Below are 23,476 nucleotides of genomic sequence, written 5' to 3' on the forward strand. Positions count from 1 at the left end.
TTTTGGCCACATCCTGTATTCAGTCCGGTACTAATGTAGTGTATGTGAGGCCAGAACACTTTTATGTGGTTTTTGGTGGAGTATAAGAAGGTGACATCCTCTGACAGGTTTATTTTTGCTGTTGGTAGTGGATGGGAAGATTCTCCCTCTCGGTGACCTGAGATCTTCTCACTGAATATCTGGGATAGAATATGGTGGGAAATGTCAGAGTTGTCACTGGAAGAGGAACAGAGGGAAGGTTCCCGTGATATGTGGGGCATTTTCTTCACTCTGGGTGGATTTTCTCTCACATTCTATAATATCTTTACACAGGAAGTGAAAGGAAATCTCCCCAGTGAGACTCGGGTTCCAGACCATTCCAATCTCCACCCAACACCAATGGAACGAAGTCTATGCCGATCACTTTTAGGACATGTGGGTGATGCCTTGGTTTAGCTCCAAAGCTGTCATCTGGGTCCTGACATCTTTACACAGCACATCCCTGCCCTCTAAGAAGCTTGTACCCAGTGAAGGTGGGACTTATGATCATTTTGGGTCAGTGTCTTACTAAGTAGTAAGGTCGGAATGACAACCTTTCCACAAATCGGGGGGCCTTGGAAGTGATGTTGCCACTATTTGTCCATTACCTGATGTCATTGTCATCAACAGCAAAGACCACCACAGCCCGGGCCTGGGGCGTCTCCAGCAGCTGCCGGACCAGCTTGTCGTAGTCGCTGGCTTTGCGGTCGTTGGGGATTTTCAGAGACTGGGCTATGCAGAGTCCTCCTGGAGGGGGAGCAAGAGAGGAGAGCTGGTCAGGACCAATCACACACAGCCATTTCCTTATACACATTGACCAACCACATGCAGCTCCTTTACCATCTATACATAGAATGGCCTAAAATCCTTCCAGAGGACCTGTCATCAGATATAACTGTCCATGTGGACATGCAAACTGTCATTTACATCAATTCCTCAACCGTCACCTAGGAGATAGTTGTGGACCCGTCACCTCCAAGCCCGGCATTCACTTCCCAATCACCTCAGAGACAATGAAGAGTCCATGTGATTGGTTTTGGTATTTTATTGAGGGATTTGAACTTGGATAGGGATGGATGGCCAGTAGAGTTTCAGACCAGTCCATTCGGGACAGAACTATGAACACTCTTTGTACATGACACGTCTCCAGACTCCTCTCCCGCACAACACCTGATTCCAGGTACAGATAGCACATGGTTAGGCCTCACTCCAACTCAGTCAGGCTTTAGAAATTGCCATTTACAGGCAGGGACCGCGGGCCCTTTAGGTGTAGCAAAAATAGAATAGAAAGTCTTAAGTGCTAGCTGTGCTATGGTGGACTACTGCTCCCAGCAATCCCTCTTCAGGCCCTGCCAGCCCTCCTGACTGCGGCTGCCCAACTCCACTGTCCATGACATCACAGTCCTTACCGCTGGCACCCATCCCAGACTGCTCACTCCCAGTCCTCTAGACTGTGCCTATCACTCACCGGCCCTCCTGGCCTCACACACACCGGCGGTTCCCTCCTGAAGACTCGCCCCGTAGTACTAACTCCAGCTGTCCTCTCTGACTCCTCTCTGTGCCTCCTCTCCAGATCCTTCATCCATTCCTGAAGGAACCCTTCCAACACCCGAGTCCCAGGCCCAAGGTCACCCCCCAGACTGAGGCACGCCCTCAAAGGCCCTAAAAGCTTACTACTCCATCCTCAGTTTTTCCAGCCGACAACAACCCTCCCAGCTGGGCTGACCCCGGATATATCAAGGAGGCCTGCCCCCTGGCAATCCTACGTGGGGATTGGTCAGGGCTACCTGAGACACCTCAGACAGCCCCACCTGTCTTCCCCTCCATCCTTCTAGAATCCTCCAGAGGAGGATCCAGAGGAAGGTAACTGAGAAGTCATGATATCTGTGAGTCACCAGCCTACTGTGAGCCACTCCCAGCCCACACAGATCCCAGCTAGGCCTGCCGAAAATTACCTCTCCAAAAAAAATCTCACCTCTAGCAGCTACCAATGACTGATGATGTCCCCGTATATTGTCAGGAATTGATGTGGATTTATGAAGTTGAGTACAGCGTCAGTAATATTTACTTATTTAGGAAAAGATTACAGAGCACACATACAAAAATGACATTAAATCCTGGAAGGCTAGAAAAACACCTGAAGATATTCAGCAAATAAGCAAAAAATATGGGGATTCGGTCACACCATATGGAGCTTAAGTCCCCCGATATCAGTGAGTCCTACACTATTCATAGAATGGAAGGTCCTTCTTCTCCACCATGGAAGAAATACTCTCCTCTATACGGGAGAAATACTCTCCTCTATACGGGAGAAATACTCTCCTCTATACGGGAGAAATACTCTCCGCTATACAGGAGAACTAAAAGGGCTCCTCCTATAACTCAGGTGGACACTAATAAGAAGTAATGGTGGGGGGATGGGGTGCTCCAGCCCAAGAGATCTGGTCAGGACCCTTACAATAGACAAACGATGATAGACTTGGGGGCCACACCCTAAAAGGAGTGAATCTCTTCCATGGTGGAGAAGAAGGACCTTCCATTCTATGAATAGTGTAGGACTCACTGATATCGGGGGACTTTGACGCAGTAATGGGCTTAAGCTCCATATGGTGTGACCGAATCCCCATATTTTTTACTTATTTGCTGGATATCTTCAGGTATTTTATAGCCTTCCAGGATTTGATGTAATTTTTGTATTTGTAATCTTTTCCTCTGTTTGTCGGTCTTATAGCTGCACCATCCTCGATGTAATGCATTTTTAGGGTGTGCCCCCCAAGTCGATCGTTGTTAGTAATATTTACTCTTTCTGGAGAGTTTTATTCCACTAATTCTGCGTCTGGCACATATTCCTTCAGATACAAGAGGCGGATAGATTGCGGCATCTTCCCGAATAATGTAAAGCCGGATCCCCGGCGCTCGCCACACATTTTTATGAACTCGCATTAAACTCCCGAGGGGACCGCAGAGAATTTAATGCGATTTAATTAAAGTTTATGCGTTAACGTTTATGAAGAGCGTTTCTGCTGCCTTTACTTTGTTTTAGGAGCCTTTAACCTGAGGAAAGTCGTTTTCCAAGGATTATAGGAGCCAAAATTCGGCGTCTTCCATCATAATACACGGCCAAAAAAAACATTTTTTATACCCATGAAGGGCCGTTCACTTTGCAGCATTGCCGAGAGAGAGGTTAGAAGAGCCCCCATCCGAAACTTCTATCAAATTTTCCACTTTTTGTGGCCTGATCTCACTGAAGGTACAAGACTTACACCCTATGAAACATTGCGCACAGCCCATGGCCATTTTCATAGATGAGGACCACAGCACATGGTCACTTTCATAGATGAGGACCACAGCACATGGTCACTTTCATAGATGAGGACCACAGCACATGGTCACTTTCATAGATGAGGACCACAACACATGGTCACTTTCATAGAGGAGGACCACAGCACATGGTCACTTTCATAGATGAGGACCACAGCACATGGTCACTTTCATAGATGAGGACCACAGCACATGGCCACTTTCATAGATGAGGACCACAGCACATGGTCACTTTCATAGATGAGGACCACAGCACATGGCTGCTTTCATAGATGAGGATCACAGCACATGGTCACTTTCATAGATGAGGACCACAGCACATGGTCACTTTCATAGATGAGGACCACAGCACATGGTCACTTTCATAGATGAGGACCACAGCACATGGTCACTATCACAGAAAAGGGCCACAGCACATGGTAGCTTACATAGATGAGGACCACAGCACATAGCGGCTTTCATAGATGAGGACTACAACACATGGCCACTTTCATAGATGAGGACCACAGCACATGGCAACTTTCATAGATGAGGACCACAGCACATGGCCACTTTCATAGATGAGGACCGCAGCACATGGCAACTTTCATAGATGAGGACCACAGCACATGGCAACTTTCATAGATGAGGACCACAGCACATGGCTACTTTTATAGATGAGGACCACAGCACATGGCAACTTTCATAGATGAGGACCACAGCACATGGCAACTTTCATAGATGAGGACCACAGCACATGGTCACTTTCATAGATGAGGACCACAGCACATGGTCACTTTCATAGATGAGGACCACAGCACATGGCTGCTTTCATAGATGAGGACCACAGCACATGGCTGCTTTCATAGATGAGGACCACAGCACATGGTCACTTTCATAGATGAGGACCACAGCACATGCCCACTTTTATAGATAAAGACCACAGCACATGGCCACTTTCATAGATGAGGACCACAGCACATGGTCACTTTCATAGATGAGGACCACAGCACATGGTCACTTTCATAGATGAGGACCACAGCACATGGTCACTTTCATAGATGAGGACCACAGCACATGGCTGCTTTCATAGATGAGGACCACAGCACATGGCTGCTTTCATAGATGAGGACCACAGCACATGGTCACTTTCATAGATGAGGACCACAGCACATGCCCACTTTTATAGATAAAGACCACAGCACATGGCCACTTTCATAGATGAGGACCACAGCACATGGCCACTTTTATAGATGAGGACCACAGCACATGGCCACTTTTATAGATGAGGACCACAGCACATGGCCACTTTTATAGATGAGGACCACAGCACATGGTCACTTTCATAGATGAGGACCACAGCACATGGCCACTTTCATAGATGAGGACCACAGCACATGGCCACTTTCATAGATGAGGACAACAGCACATGGTCACTTTCATAGAGGAGGATCCCAGCACATGGTCACTTTCATAGATGAGGACCACAGCACATGGCTGCTTTCATAGATGAAGACCACAGCACATGGTCACTTTCATAGATGAGGACCACAGCACATGGTCACTTTCATAGATGAGGACCACAGAACATGGTCACTTTCATAGATGAGGACCACAGCACATGGTCACTTTCATAGATGAGGACCACAGCACATGGCTGCTTTCATAGATGAGGACCACAGCACATGGTCACTTTCATAGATGAGGACCACAGCACATGGTCACTTTCATAGATGAGGACCACAGCACATGGTCACTTTCATAGATGAGGACCACAGCACATGGTCACTTTCATAGATGAGGACCACAGCACATGACAGCTTTCATACATGAGGACCACAGCACATGGCCACTTTCATAGATGAGGACCACAGCACATGGTCACTTTCACAGAAAAGGGCCACAGCACATGGTAGCTTACATAGATGAGGGCCCCAGCACATAGCGGCTTTCATAGATGAGGACTACAACACATGGCCACTTTCATAGATGAGGACCACAGCACATGGCCACTTTCATAGATGAGGACCACAGCACATGACAGCTTTCATACATGAGGACAACAGCACATGGCCACTTTCATAGATGAGGACCACAGCACATGGCCACTTTCATAGATGAGGACCACAGCACATGACAGCTTTCATACATGAGGACAACAGCACATGACAGCTTTCATACATGAGGACCACAGCACACAGCAACTTTCATAGGTGAGAACCACAGCACATGGCAACTTTCATAGATGAGGACCACAGCACATGGCCACTTTCATAGATGAGGACCACAGCACATGGCCACTTTCATAGATGAGGACCACAGCACATGACCACTTTCATAGATGAGGACCACAGCACATGACAGCTTTCATACATGAGGACAACAGCACATGACAGCTTTCATACATGAGGACCACAGCACACAGCAACTTTCATAGGTGAGAACCACAGCACATGGCAACTTTCATAGATGAGGACCACAGCACATGGCCACTTTCATAGATGAGGACCACAGCACATGGCAACTTTCATAGATGAGGACCACAGCACATGGCAACTTTCATAGATGAGGACCACAGCACATGGCCACTTTCATAGATGAGGACCACAGCACATGACAGCTTTCATACATGAGGACAACAGCACATGACAGCTTTCATACATGAGGACCACAGCACATGGCCACTTTTATAGATGAGGACCACAGCACATGGCCACTTTCATAGATGAGGACCACAGCACATGGTCACTTTCATAGATGAGGACCACAGCACATGGTCACTTTCATAGATGAGGACCACAATACATGACCTCTTCATAGATGAAGACCACAATATATGACCTCTTTCAGGATCATCCAGTCTCCATTGCGTTGCCTTCTCTCCGCGGCCGCTTGTTTCATTCCCAATCAAATCATTGGCTGCTACATTAATTCACTTGCTGGATCTGCTTAGTTGCTTCCCCCTTCCGGCCTAATTGGATTATTAATTAAGTGAAATGGAGACAAATTCTTTTTTTCCCCGATTTGGCAGCAGAGAAATCCTGTGTTTTTTTTGTGGGGTTGGATTGTATCGGGGGAGGGGCAGAGGATTCTGTCTGGTTAATGAGAAGAACTTGTGTCTATTGAACTGATCCGCCTAATGTGTTCCATTCAAAGTACATTCGTTTATTCCTCTTTCATTATAAGCCGATTGTTCTCTGGCGCTCAATAGATTTTGTAAAGTTCTCTTCTCATTCTCAAATGCAGTGGAACTAATTTATCAAAAGTTGGTAAGCCGAGCGTGAATCCCGTCCTGACCGTCTGCAGATGATAAAGAGGAACTCCACCCGTGACTGACGGATCTGAGAGGAACCTCACAGCAAGTTCCCGGGATTATCGATTGCTACATTCAATGCTCAGGCCTTCTTTGTCTGCTGGATACAAACACTCCAACTGCTGACCCCGCCTACAAGGAGCCTGCTGGCTGCACAGGTGACACACCCCTGAGGAGCTGAAGTGATGGACATGATTGTCTCTGCCTGTGTCTTCTCTGTATGGTGTGGACTGGAGAGGATCTGCCCGTCCTTCATCTCCACACAGACAATTTCCCAGGTTAGGAAGGTCCTAACCTTATTGGCCAGAGCTGTGCGCCTTCCCACCCCCCCCCCCTCCCCCCCCGATGGCCCCGACATGACTGAGTGCCCAAGGTGAGCAGCTGGGTCAGCAATACAGCCAAGCAGCTGGCATTTATCAACAATAGTGAAATCCACCAATTTCTACAAGTAAAACAGACTCAGCAATGTACAGTCTGATCACTGGGGGGAGGAGACTGAGGAAATGACTCCTCCTCCTTCTACAAAGTTACAATGTACAGTCTGATCACTGGGGGGAGGAGACTGAGGAAATGACTCCTCCCCCTTCTACAACATTACAATGTACAGTCTGATCACTGGGGGAGGGAGACTGAGGAAATGACTCCTCCCCCTTCTACAACATTACAATGTACAGTCTGATCACTGGGGGGAGGAGACTGAGGAAATGACTCCTCCCCCTTCTACAACATTACAATGTACAGTCTGATCACTGGGGGAGGGGAGACTGAGGAAATGACTCCTCCCCCTTCTACAACATTACAATGTACAGTCTGATCACTGGGGGGAGGAGACTGAGGAAATGACTCCTCCCCCTTCTACAACATTACAATGTACAGTCTGATCACTGGGGGAGGGGAGACTGAGGAAATGACTCCTCCCCCTTCTACAACATTACAATGTACAGTCTGATCACTGGGGGGAGGAGACTGAGGAAATGACTCCTCCCCCTTCTACAACATTACAATGTACAGTCTGATCACTGGGGGGAGGAGACTGAGGAAATGACTCCTCCCCCTTCTACAACATTACAATGTACAGTCTGATCACTGGGGGAGGGGAGACTGAGGAAATGACTCCTCCCCCTTCTACAACATTACAATGTACAGTCTGATCACTGGGGGGAGGAGACTGAGGAAATGACTCCTCCCCCTTCTACAACGTTACAATGTACAGTCTGATCACTGGGGGAGGGGAGACTGAGGAAATGACTCCTCCCCCTTCTACAACATTACAATGTACAGTCTGATCACTGGGGGAGGGGAGACTGAGGAAATGACTCCTCCCCCTTCTACAACATTACAATGTACAGTCTGATCACTGGGGGAGGGGAGACTGAGGAAATGACTCCTCCCCCTTCTACAACATTACAATGTACAGTCTGATCACTGGGGGAGGGGAGACTGAGGAAATGACTCCTCCCCCTTCTACAACGTTACAATGTACAGTCTGATCACTGGGGGAGGGGAGACTGAGGAAATGACTCCTCCCCCTTCTACAACATTACAATGTACAGTCTGATCACTGGGGGAGGGGAGACTGAGGAAATGACTCCTCCTCCTTCTACAAAGTTACAATGTACAGTCTGATCACTGGGGGAGGGGAGACTGAGGGAATGACTCCTCCTCCTTCTACAAAGTTACAATGTACAGTCTGATCACTGGGGGAGGGGAGACTGGGGAAATGACTCCTCCTCCTTCTACAAAGTTACAATGTACAGTCTGATCACTGGGGGAGGGGAGACTGAGGAAATGACTCCTCCTGCCTGCAGCAGACTGATGACATCATCATGATAATGGGTGGAGCTTTTCTTGGAAATGGTGGTGTTGCTGTACTCGGTGACATGTCAGGGATGTACTGATTGGTGAAGTGAGTGACAGGTCCTCTTTAGTGGGTGTTTCCCTCAGGCAGTGATGGGGGAGTGTCTTATATAACACCAGCTCTGCGTTGTGGGCGGAGCTCCCAGCGTCTCCCTCGTGTTTCCTCGGCTACACTCCATCCTCCAACGTCTATTTTTATATCGGAGAAGTTTTTTCTTCCAGGCTGCTGATGCAGATTTCTTCCTCGCTCCCCGACAATGGGGAATAGAGGGGATCACTGACAATGGGGAATAGAGGGGATCACTGACAATGGGGAATAGGGGGGATCACTGACAATGGGGAATAGAGGGGATCACTGACAATGGGGAATAGAGGGGATCACTGACAATGGGGAATAGGGGGGATCACTGACAATGGGGAATAGAGGGGATCACTGACAATGGGGAATAGGGGGGATCACCGACAATGGGGAATAGAGGGGATCACTGACAATGGGGAATAGAGGGGATCACTGACAATGGGGAATAGAGGGGATCACTGACAATGGGGAATAGAGGGGATCACTGACAATGGTGAATAGAGGGGATCACTGACAATGGGGAATAGAGGGGATCACTGACAATGGGGAATAGAGGGGATCACTGACAATGGGGAATAGAGGGGATCACTGACAATGGTGAATAGGGGGGATCACTGACAATGGTGAATAGGGGGGATCACTGACAATGGGGAATAGGGGGGATCACTGACAATGTGGAATAGGGGGGATCACCGACAATGGGGAATAGGGGGATCACTGACAATGGGGAATAGAGGGGATCACTGACAATGTGGAATAGGGGGGATCACTGACAATGGGGAATAGGGGGGATCACTGACAATGGTGAATAGAGGGGATCACTGACAATGTGGAATAGGGGGGATCACTGACAATGGGGAATAGAGGGGATCACTGACAATGGGGAATAGAGGGGATCACTGACAATGGGGAATAGAGGGGATCACTGACAATGGGGAATAGGGGGGATCACTGACAATGGGGAATAGAGGGGATCACTGACAATGGGGAATAGGGGGGATCACTGACAATGGGGAATAGGGGGGATCACTGACAATGGGGAATAGGGGGGATCACTGACAATGGGGAATAGGGGGGATCACTGACAATGGGGAATAGAGGGGATCACTGACAATGGGGAATAGAGGGGATCACTGACAATGGGGAATAGAGGGGATCACTGACAATGGTGAATAGAGGGGATCACTGACAATGGGGAATAGAGGGGATCACTGACAATGGGGAATAGGGGGGGATCACTGACAATGGGGAATAGGGGGGATCACTGACAATGGGGAATAGGGGGGATCACTGACAATGGGGAATAGAGGGGATCACTGACAATGGGGAATAGGGGGGATCACTGACAATGGGGAATAGAGGGGATCACTGACAATGGGGAATAGGGGGGATCACTGACAATGGGGAATAGAGGGGATCACTGACAATGGGGAATAGGGGGGATCACTGACAATGGGGAATAGGGGGATCACTGACAATGGGGAATAGGGGGGATCACTGACAATGGGGAATAGAGGGGGATCACTGACAATGGGGAATAGGGGGGATCACTGACAATGGGGAATAGGGGGGGATCACTGACAATGGGGAATAGGGGGGATCACTGACAATGGGGAATAGGGGGGATCACTGACAATGGGGAATAGAGGGGATCACTGACAATGGGGAATAGAGGGGATCACTGACAATGGGGAATAGAGGGGATCACTGACAATGGGGAATAGGGGGGATCACTGACAATGGGAATAGGGGGGGATCACTGACAATGGGGAATAGAGGGGATCACTGACAATGGGGAATAGAGGGGATCACTGACAATGGGGAATAGAGGGGGATCACTGACAATGGGGAATAGAGGGGATCACTGACAATGGGGAATAGGGGGGGATCACTGACAATGGGGAATAGGGGGGGATCACTGACAATGGGGAATAGAGGGGATCACTGACAATGGGGAATAGAGGGGATCACTGACAATGGGGAATAGAGAGGATCACTGACAATGGGGAATAGAGGGGATCACTGACAATGGGGAATAGAGGGGATCACTGACAATGGGGAATAGGGGGGATCACTGACAATGGGGGAATAGGGGGGGATCACTGACAATGGGGAATAGGGGGGATCACTGACAATGGGGAATAGGGGGGATCACTGACAATGGGGAATAGAGGGGATCACTGACAATGGGGAATAGAGGGGATCACTGACAATGGGGAATAGAGGGGATCACTGACAATGGGGAATAGAGGGGATCACTGACAATGGGGAATAGAGGGGATCACTGACAATGGGGAATAGGGGGATCACTGACAATGGGGAATAGAGGGGATCACTGACAATGGGGAATAGAGGGGATCACTGACAATGGGGAATAGAGGGGATCACTGACAATGGGGAATAGAGGGGATCACTGACAATGGGGAATAGGGGGGGGATCACTGACAATGGGGAATAGGGGGGATCACTGACAATGGGGAATAGGGGGGATCACTGACAATGGGGAATAGAGGGGATCACTGACAATGGGGAATAGAGGGGATCACTGACAATGGGGAATAGAGGGGATCACTGACAATGGTGAATAGAGGGGATCACTGACAATGGGGAATAGAGGGGATCACTGACAATGGGGAATAGGGGGGATCACTGACAATGGGGAATAGGGGGGATCACTGACAATGGGGAATAGGGGGGATCACTGACAATGGGGAATAGAGGGGATCACTGACAATGGGGATAGGGGGGATCACTGACAATGGGGAATAGAGGGGATCACTGACAATGGGGAATAGGGGGGATCACTGACAATGGGGAATAGGGGGGATCACTGACAATGGGGAATAGGGGGGATCACTGACAATGGGGAATAGAGGGGATCACTGACAATGGGGAATAGAGGGGATCACTGACAATGGGGAATAGAGGGGATCACTGACAATGGTGAATAGAGGGGATCACTGACAATGGGGAATAGAGGGGATCACTGACAATGGGGAATAGGGGGGGATCACTGACAATGGGGAATAGGGGGGATCACTGACAATGGGGAATAGGGGGGATCACTGACAATGGGGAATAGAGGGGATCACTGACAATGGGAATAGGGGGGATCACTGACAATGGGGAATAGAGGGGATCACTGACAATGGGGAATAGGGGGGATCACTGACAATGGGGAATAGAGGGGATCACTGACAATGGGGAATAGGGGGGATCACTGACAATGGGGAATAGGGGGGGATCACTGACAATGGGGAATAGAGGGATCACTGACAATGGTGAATAGAGGGGATCACTGACAATGGGGAATAGAGGGGATCACTGACAATGGGGAATAGAGGGGATCACTGACAATGGGGAATAGGGGGGATAACTGACAATGGGGAATAGAGGGGATCACTGACAATGGGGAATAGGGGGGATCACTGACAATGGGGAATAGGGGGGGATCACTGACAATGGGGAATAGGGGGGATCACTGACAATGGGGAATAGGGGGATCACTGACAATGGGGAATAGAGGGGATCACTGACAATGGGGAATAGAGGGGATCACTGACAATGGGGAATAGAGGGGATCACTGACAATGGGGAATAGGGGGGATCACTGACAATGGGGAATAGGGGGGGATCACTGACAATGGGGAATAGAGGGGATCACTGACAATGGGGAATAGAGGGGATCACTGACAATGGGGAATAGAGGGGATCACTGACAATGGGGAATAGAGGGGATCACTGACAATGGGGAATAGGGGGGATCACTGACAATGGGGAATAGGGGGGGATCACTGACAATGGGAATAGGGGGGATCACTGACAATGGGGAATAGGGGGGGATCACTGACAATGGGGAATAGAGGGGATCACTGACAATGGGGAATAGGGGGGATCACTGACAATGGGAATAGAGGGGATCACTGACAATGGGGAATAGAGGGGATCACTGACAATGGGGAATAGAGAGGATCACTGACAATGGGGAATAGAGGGGATCACTGACAATGGGGAATAGAGGGGATCACTGACAATGGGGAATAGGGGGGATCACTGACAATGGGGAATAGGGGGGGATCACTGACAATGGGGAATAGGGGGGATCACTGACAATGGGGAATAGGGGGGATCACTGACAATGGGGAATAGAGGGGATCACTGACAATGGGGAATAGAGGGGATCACTGACAATGGGGAATAGAGGGGATCACTGACAATGGGGAATAGAGGGGATCACTGACAATGGGAATAGAGGGGATCACTGACAATGGGGAATAGAGGGGATCACTGACAATGGGGAATAGGGGGGATCACTGACAATGGGGAATAGGGGGGATCACTGACAATGGGAATAGGGGGGATCACTGACAATGGGGAATAGAGGGGATCACTGACAATGGGGAATAGGGGGGATCACTGACAATGGGGAATAGAGGGATCACTGACAATGGGGAATAGAGGGGATCACTGACAATGGGGGAATAGGGGGGGATCACTGACAATGGGGAATAGAGGGGATCACTGACAATGGGGAATAGAGGGGATCACTGACAATGGGGAATAGGGGGGATCACTGACAATGGGGAATAGGGGGATCACTGACAATGGGAATAGAGGGGATCACTGACAATGGGGAATAGAGGGGATCACTGACAATGGGGAATAGGGGGGATCACTGACAATGGGAATAGAGGGGATCACTGACAATGGGGAATAGGGGGGGATCACTGACAATGGTGAATAGGGGGGGTCACTGACAATGGGGAATAGGGGGGATCACTGACAATGGGGAATAGGGGGGATCACTGACAATGGGGAATAGGGGGGATCACTGACAATGGGGAATAGAGGGGATCACTGACAATGGGGAATAGAGGGGATCACTGACAATGGGGAATAGGAGGGATCACTGACAATGGGGAATAGAGGGGATCACTGACAATGGGGAATAGGGGGGGATCACTGACAATGGGGAATAGGGGGGGATCACTGACAATGGGGAATAGAGGGGATCACTAACAATGGGGAATAGAGGGGATCACTGACAATGGGGAATAGAGGGGATCACTGACAATGGGGAATAGAGGGGATCACTGACAATGGGGAATAGGGGGGATCACTGACAATGGGGAATAGGGGGGATCACTGACAATGGGGAATAGGGGGGATCACTGACAATGGGGAATAGGGGGGATCACTGACAATGGGGAATAGAGGGGATCACTGACAATGGGGAATAGAGGGGATCACTGACAATGGGGAATAGAGGGGATCACTGACAATGGGGAATAGAGGGGATTACTGACAATGGGGAATAGGGGGGATCACTGACAATGGGGAATAGAGGGGATCACTGACAATGGGGAATAGGGGGGGATCACTGACAATGGGGAATAGAGGGGATCACTGACAATGGGGAATAGAGGGGATCACTGACAATGGGGAATAGGGGGGATCACTGACAATGGGGAATAGGGGGGGATCACTGACAATGGGGAATAGGGGGGATCACTGACAATGGGGAATAGGGGGGATCACTGACAATGGGGAATAGAGGGGATCACTGACAATGGGGAATAGAGGGGATCACTGACAATGGGGAATAGGGGGGATCACTAACAATGGGGAATAGAGGGGATCACTGACAATGGGGAATAGGGGGGATCACTAACAATGGGGAATAGAGGGGATCACTGACAATGGGGAATAGAGGGGATCACTGACAATGGGGAATAGAGGGGATCACTGACAATGGGGAATAGGGGGGGATCACTGACAATGGGGAATAGAGGGGATCACTGACAATGGGGAATAGAGGGGATCACTGACAATGGGGAATAGGGGGGATCACTGACAATGGGGAATAGAGAGGATCACTGACAATGGGGAATAGAGGGGATCACTGACAATGGGGAATAGAGGGGATCACTGACAATGGGGAATAGAGGGGATCACTGACAATGGGGAATAGGGGGGATCACTGACAATGGGGAATAGGGGGGGGATCACTGACAATGGGGAATAGAGGGGATCACTGACAATGGGGAATAGAGGGGATCACTGACAATGGGGAATAGGGGGGATCACTGACAATGGGGAATAGAGGGGATCACTGACAATGGGGAATAGGGGGGATCACTGACAATGGGGAATAGAGGGGATCACTGACAATGGGGAATAGGGGGGGATCACTGACAATGGGGAATAGGGGGGATCACTGACAATGGGGAATAGAGGGGATCACTGACAATGGGGAATAGAGGGGATCACTGACAATGGGGAATAGGGGGGATCACTGACAATGGGGAATAGAGGGGATCACTGACAATGGGGAATAGGGGGGGATCACTGACAATGGGGAATAGAGGGGATCACTGACAATGGGGAATAGAGGGGATCACTGACAATGGGGAATAGAGGGGATCACTGACAATGGGGAATAGGGGGGATCACTGACAATGGGGAATAGAGGGGATCACTGACATTGGGGAATAGAGGGGATCACTGACAATGGGGAATAGAGGGGATCACTGACAATGGGGAATAGGGGGGATCACTGACAATGGGGAATAGAGGGGATCACTGACAATGGGGAATAGGGGGGATCACTGACAATGGGGAATAGAGGGGCTCACTGACAATGGGGAATAGGGGGGGATCACTGACAATGGGGAATAGAGGGGATCACTGACAATGGGGAATAGGGGGGATCACTGACAATGGGGAATAGAGGGGATCACTGACAATGGGGAATAGGGGGGATCACTGACAATGGGGAATAGAGGGGATCACTGACAATGGGGAATAGGGGGGATCACTGACAATGGTGAATAGGGGGGATCACTGACAATGGGGAATAGGGGGGATCACTGACAATGGGGAATAGGGGGGATCACTGACAATGGGGAATAGGGGGGATCACTGACAATGGGGAATAGGGGGGATCACTGACAATGGGGAATAGGGGGGATCACTGACAATGGGGAATAGAGGGGATCACTGACAATGGGGAATAGAGGGGATCACTGACAATGGGGAATAGGGGGGATCACTAACAATGGGGAATAGAGGGGATCACTGACAATGGGGAATAGAGGGGATCACTGACAATGGGGAATAGAGGGGATCACTAACAATGGGGAATAGGGGGGATCACTGACAATGGGGAATAGGGGGGGATCACTGACAATGGGGAATAGGGGGGATCACTGACAATGGGGAATAGGGGGGATCACTGACAATGGGGAATAGAGGGGATCACTGACAATGGGGAATAGAGGGGATCACTGACAATGGGGAATAGGGGGATCACTGACAATGGGGAATAGGGGGGGATCACTGACAATGGGGAATAGGGGGGATCACTGACAATGGGGAATAGGGGGGATCACTGACAATGGGGAATAGAGGGGATCACTGACAATGGGGAATAGAGGGGATCACTGACAATGGGGAATAGAGGGGATCACTGACAATGGGGAATAGAGGGGATCACTGACAATGGGGAATAGGGGGGATCACTGACAATGGGGAATAGAGGGGATCACTGACAATGGGGAATAGAGGGGATCACTGACAATGGGGAATAGAGGGGATCACTGACAATGGGGAATAGAGGGGATCACTGACAATGGGGAATAGGGGGGATCACTGACAATGGGGAATAGGGGGGGATCACTGACAATGGGGAATAGAGGGGATCACTGACAATGGGGAATAGAGGGGATCACTGACAATGGGGAATAGGGGGGGATCACTGACAATGGGGAATAGAGGGGATCACTGACAATGGGGAATAGAGGGGATCACTGACAATGGTGAATAGGGGGGATCACTGACAATGGGGAATAGAGGGGATCACTGACAATGGGGAATAGAGGGGATCACTGACAATGGGGAATAGGGGGGATCACTGACAATGGTGAATAGGGGGGATCACTGACAATGGGGAATAGAGGGGATCACTGACAATGGGGAATAGGGGGGATCACTGACAATGGGGAATAGGGGGGATCACTGACAATGGGGAATAGGGGGGATCACTGACAATGGGGAATAGAGGGGATCACTGACAATGGGGAATAGGGGGGATCACTGACAATGGTGAATAGGGGGGATCACTGACAATGGGGAATAGAGGGGATCACTGACAATGGGGAATAGGGGGGATCACTGACAATGGGGAATAGGGGGGATCACTGACAATGGGGAATAGAGGGGATCACTGACAATGGGGAATAGAGGGGATCACTGACAATGGGGAATAGGGGGGATCACTGACAATGGGGAATAGAGGGGATCACTGACAATGGGGAATAGGGGGGATCACTGACAATGGGGAATAGAGGGGATCACTGACAATGGTGAATAGGGGGGATCACTGACAATGGGGAATAGGGGGGATCACTGACAATGGGGAATAGGGGGGATCACTGACAATGGGGAATAGGGGGGATCACTGACAATGGGGAATAGAGGGGATCACTGACAATGGGGAATAGGGGGGGATCACTGACAATGGGGAATAGAGGGGATCACTGACAATGGGGAATAGGGGGGATCACTGACAATGGGGAATAGAGGGGATCACTGACAATGGGGAATAGGGGGGATCACTGACAATGGGGAATAGGGGGGATCACTGACAATGGGGAATAGGGGGGATCACTGACAATGGGGAATAGGGGGGATCACTGACAATGGGGAATAGGGGGGGATCACTGACAATGGGGAATAGGGGGGATCACTGACAATGGGGAATAGAGGGGATCACTGACAATGGGGAATAGGGGGGATCACTGACAATGGGGAATAGAGGGGATCACTGACAATGGGGAATAGGGGGGATCACTGACAATGGGGAATAGGGGGGATCACTGACAATGGGGAATAGAGGGGATCACTGACAATGGGGAATAGGGGGGATCACTGACAATGGGGAATAGGGGGGATCACTGACAATGGGGAATAGGGGGGATCACTGACAATGGGGAATAGGGGGGATCACTGACAATGGGGAATAGAGGGGATCACTGACAATGGGGAATAGAGGGGATCACTGACAATGGGGAATAGAGGGGATCACTGACAATGGGGAATAGAGGGGATCACTGACAATGGGGAATAGAGGGGATCACTGACAATGGGGAATAGGGGGGATCACTGACAATGGGGAATAGAGGGGATCACTGACAATGGGGAATAGGGGGGATCACTGACAATGGTGAATAGAGGGGATCACTGACAATGGGGAATAGAGGGGATCACTGACAATGGTGAATAGGGGGGATCACTGACAATGGGGAATAGGGGGGATCACTGACAATGGGGAATAGAGGGGATCACTGACAATGGGGAATAGAGGGGATCACTGACAATGGGGAATAGGGGGGATCACTGACAATGGGGAATAGGGGGGATCACTGACAATGGGGAATAGGGGGGATCACTGACAATGGGGAATAGAGGGGATCACTGACAATGGGGAATAGAGGGGATCACTGACAATGGGGAATAGGGGGGATCACTGACAATGGGGAATAGGGGGGATCACTGACAATGGGGAATAGAGGGGATCACTGACAATGGGGAATAGGGGGGGATCACTAACAATGGGGAATAGGGGGGGATCACTGACAATGGTGAATAGAGGGGATCACTGACAATGTGGAATAGGGGGGATCACTGACAATGGGGAATAGGGGGGATCACTGACAATGGGGAATAGGGGGGGATCACTGACAATGGGGAATAGGGGGGGATCACTAACAATGGGGAATAGGGGGGGATCACTGACAATGGTGAATAGAGGGGATCACTGACAATGTGGAATAGGGGGGATCACTGACAATGGGGAATAGAGGGGATCACTGACAATGGGGAATAGGGGGGATCACTGACAATGGGGAATAGGGGGGATCACTGACAATGGTGAATAGAGGGGATCACTGACAATGGGGAATAGGGGGGATCACTGACAATGGGGAATAGAGGGGATCACTGACAATGGGGAATAGGGGGGATCACTGACAATGGGGAATAGAGGGGATCACTGACAATGGGGAATAGGGGGGATCACTAACAATGGGGAATAGGGGGGATCACTGACAATGGGGAATAGGGGGGATCACTGACAATGGGGAATAGAGGGGATCACTGACAATGGGGAATAGGGGGGATCACTAACAATGGGGAATAGGGGGGATCACTGACAATGGGGAATAGGGGGGATCACTGACAATGGGGAATAGAGGGGATCACTGACAATGGGGAATAGGGGGGATCACTGACAATGGTGAATAGGGGGGGATCACTGACAATGGGGAATAGGGGGGATCACTGACAATGGGGAATAGGGGGGGATCACTGACAATGGGGAATAGGGGGGATCACTGACAATGGGGAATAGGGGGGATCACTGACAATGGGGAATAGGGGGGGATCACTGACAATGGGGAATAGGGGGGATCACTGACAATGGGGAATAGGGGGGATCACTGACAATGGGGAATAGGGGGGATCACTGACAATGGGGAATAGGGGGGGATCACTGACAATGGGGAATAGGGGGGATCACCCACAATGGGGAATAGGGGGGATCACTGACAATGGGGAATAGAGGGGGATCACTGACAATGGGGAATAGGGGGGATCACTGACAATGGGGAATAGAGGGGATCACTGACAATGGGGAATAGGGGGGATCACTGACAATGGGGAATAGGGGGGATCACTGACAATGGGGAATAGGGGGGATCACTGACAATGGGGAATAGGGGGGATCACTGACAATGGGGAATAGAGGGGATCACTGACAATGGGGAATAGGGGGGATCACTAACAATGGGGAATAGGGGGGATCACTGACAATGGGGAATAGGGGGGATCACTGACAATGGGGAATAGGGGGGGATCACTGACAATGGGGAATAGGGGGGATCACTGACAATGGGGAATAGAGGGGATCACTGACAATGGGGAATAGGGGGGATCACTGACAATGGGGAATAGGGGGGATCACTGACAATGGGGAATAGGGGGGATCACTGACAATGGGGAATAGGGGGGATCACTGACAATGGGGAATAGAGGGGATCACTGACAATGGGGAATAGGGGGGATCACTAACAATGGGGAATAGGGGGGATCACTGACAATGGGGAATAGGGGGGATCACTGACAATGGGGAATAGAGGGGATCACTGACAATGGGGAATAGGGGGGATCACTAACAATGGGGAATAGGGGGGATCACTGACAATGGGGAATAGGGGGGATCACTGACAATGGGGAATAGAGGGGATCACTGACAATGGGGAATAGGGGGGATCACTGACAATGGTGAATAGGGGGGGATCACTGACAATGGGGAATAGAGGGGATCACTGACAATGGGGAATAGAGGGGATCACTGACAATGGGGAATAGGGGGGGATCACTGACAATGGGGAATAGGGGGGATCACTGACAATGGGGAATAGGGGGGCTCCCCGACAATAGGGAATAGGGGGATCACTGACAATGGGGAATAGGGGGGGATCACTGACAATGGGGAATAGAGGGGATCACTGACAATGGGGAATAGAGGGGATCACTGACAATGGGGAATAGGGGGGATCACTGACAATAGGGGAATAGGGGGGCTCCCCGACAATAGGGAATAGGGGGATCACTGACAATGGGGAATAGGGGGGGATCACTGACAATGGGGAATAGAGGGGATCACTGACAATGGGGAATAGAGGGGATCACTGACAATGGGGAATAGAGGGGATCACTGACAATGGGGAATAGGGGGGATCACTGACAATGGGGAATAGGGGGGATCACTGACAATGGGGAATAGGGGGGGATCACTGACAATGGGGAATAGGGGGGATCACTGACAATGGGGAATAGGGGGGGATCACTGACAATGGGGAATAGGGGGGATCACCCACAATGGGGAATAGGGGGGATCACTGACAATGGGGAATAGGGGGGATCACTGACAATGGGGAATAGGGGGGATCACCCACAATGGGGAATAGGGGGGATCACTGACAATGGGGAATAGGGGGGATCACCCACAATGGGGAATAGGGGGGATCACTGACAATGGGGAATAGGGGGGATCACTGACAATGGGGAATAGGGGGGATCACTGACAATGGGGAATAGGGGGGGATCACTGACAATGGGGAATAGGGGGGATCACTGACAATGGTGAATAGGGGGGGATCACTGACAATGGGGAATAGGGGGGATCACTGACAATGGGGAATAGGGGGGATCACTGACAATGGGGAATAGAGGGGATCACTGACAATGGGGAATAGAGGGGATCACTGACAATGGGGAATAGGGGGATCACTGACAATGGGGAATAGGGGGGATCACTGACAATAGGGGAATAGGGGGGCTCCCCGACAATAGGGAATAGGGGGATCACTGACAATGGGGAATAGGGGGGGATCACTGACAATGGGGAATAGAGGGGATCACTGACAATGGGGAATAGAGGGGATCACTGACAATGGGGAATAGAGGGGATCACTGACAATGGGGAATAGAGGGGATCACTGACAATGGGGAATAGAGGGGATCACTGACAATGGGGAATAGGGGGGATCACTGACAATGGGGAATAGGGGGATCACTGACAATGGGGAATAGGGGGGGATCACTGACAATGGGGAATAGAGGGGATCACTGACAATGGGGAATAGAGGGGATCACTGACAATGGTGAATAGGGGGGGATCACTGACAATGGGGAATAGAGGGGATCACTGACAATGGGGAATAGAGGGGATCACTGACAATGGGGAATAGAGGGGATCACTGACAATGGGGAATAGAGGGGATCACTGACAATGGGGAATAGGGGGGATCACTGACAATGGGGAATAGGGGGATCACTGACAATGGGGAATAGGGGGATCACTGACAATGGTGAATAGGGGGGATCACTGACAATGGGGAATAGGGGGGATCACTGACAATGGGGAATAGGGGGGGATCACTGACAATGGGGAATAGGGGGGATCACTGACAATGGGGAATAGAGGGGATCACTGACAATGGGGAATAGAGGGGATCACTGACAATGGGGAATAGAGGGGATCACTGACAATGGTGAATAGGGGGGGATCACTGACAATGGGGAATAGGGGGATCACCGACAATGGGGAATAGGGGGGATCACTGACAATGGGGAATAGGGGGGATCACTGACAATGGGGAATAGGGGGATCACTGACAATGGGGAATAGAGGGGATCACTGACAATGGGGAATAGAGGGGATCACTGACAATGGTGAATAGGGGGGATCACTGACAATGGGGAATAGAGGGGATCACTGACAATGGGGAATAGAGGGGATCACTGACAATGGGGAATAGGGGGATCACTGACAATGGGGAATAGGGGGGATCACTGACAATAGGGGAATAGGGGGGCTCCCCGACAATAGGGAATAGGGGGATCACTGACAATGGGGAATAGGGGGGGATCACTGACAATGGGGAATAGAGGGGATCACTGACAATGGGGAATAGAGGGGATCACTGACAATGGGGAATAGAGGGGATCACTGACAATGGGGAATAGAGGGGATCACTGACAATGGGGAATAGAGGGGATCACTGACAATGGGGAATAGGGGGGATCACTGACAATGGGGAATAGGGGGATCACTGACAATGGGGAATAGGGGGGGATCACTGACAATGGGGAATAGAGGGGATCACTGACAATGGGGAATAGAGGGGATCACTGACAATGGTGAATAGGGGGGGATCACTGACAATGGGGAATAGAGGGGATCACTGACAATGGGGAATAGAGGGGATCACTGACAATGGGGAATAGAGGGGATCACTGACAATGGGGAATAGAGGGGATCACTGACAATGGGGAATAGGGGGGATCACTGACAATGGGGAATAGAGGGGATCACTGACAATGGGGAATAGAGGGGATCACTGACAATGGGGAATAGAGGGGATCACTGACAATGGTGAATAGGGGGGGATCACTGACAATGGGGAATAGGGGGATCACCGACAATGGGGAATAGGGGGGATCACTGACAATGGGGAATAGGGGGGATCACTGACAATGGGGAATAGGGGGATCACTGACAATGGGGAATAGAGGGGATCACTGACAATGGGGAATAGAGGGGATCACTGACAATGGTGAATAGGGGGGATCACTGACAATGGGGAATAGAGGGGATTACTGACAATGGGGAATAGAGGGGATCACTGACAATGGGGAATAGAGGGGATCACTGACAATGGGGAATAGGGGGGATCACTGACAATGGGGAATAGGGGGGATCACTGACAATGGGGAATAGAGGGGATCACTGACAATGGGGAATAGGGGGATCACTGACAATGGGGAATAGGGGGGATCACTGACAATGGGGAATAGAGGGGATCACTGACAATGGGGAATAGAGGGGATTACTGACAATGGGGAATAGAGGGGATCACTGACAATGGGGAATAGGGGGGATCACTGACAATGGGGAATAGAGGGGATCACTGACAATGGGGAATAAGGGGGATCACTGACAATGGGGAATAGAGGGGATCACTGACAATGGGGAATAGGGGGGATCACTGACAATGGGGAATAGAGGGGATCACTGACAATGGGGAATAAGGGGGATCACTGACAATGGGGAATAGAGGGGATCACTGACAATGGGGAATAGGGGGATCACTGACAATGGGGAATAGGGGGGATCACTGACAATGGGGAATAGAGGGGATCACTGACAATGGGGAATAGGGGGGATCACTGACAATGGGGAATAGAGGGGATCACTGACAATGGGGAATAGAGGGGATCACTGACAATGGGGAATAGAGGGGATTACTGACAATGGGGAATAGAGGGGATCACTGACAATGGGG

The 23,476-nt window shown here is 50.4% G+C and overlaps 1 protein-coding gene across 1 annotated transcript in view; it reads right to left on the reverse strand.

Moving 5' to 3' along the window:
• The window catches only part of GRM7 (glutamate metabotropic receptor 7), a 578,795-nt gene that overhangs the window by 263,227 nt on the left and 292,092 nt on the right, over window positions 1-23,476 (reverse strand). The window contains 1 exon segment of the mRNA XM_073591511.1: window positions 627-765. Coding sequence (XP_073447612.1) covers window positions 627-765 — 139 coding nt within the window.

Source organism: Aquarana catesbeiana, linkage group LG07 (genome assembly GCF_042186555.1).
Source record: "Aquarana catesbeiana isolate 2022-GZ linkage group LG07, ASM4218655v1, whole genome shotgun sequence".
Lineage (NCBI taxonomy): Eukaryota > Metazoa > Chordata > Amphibia > Anura > Ranidae > Aquarana > Aquarana catesbeiana.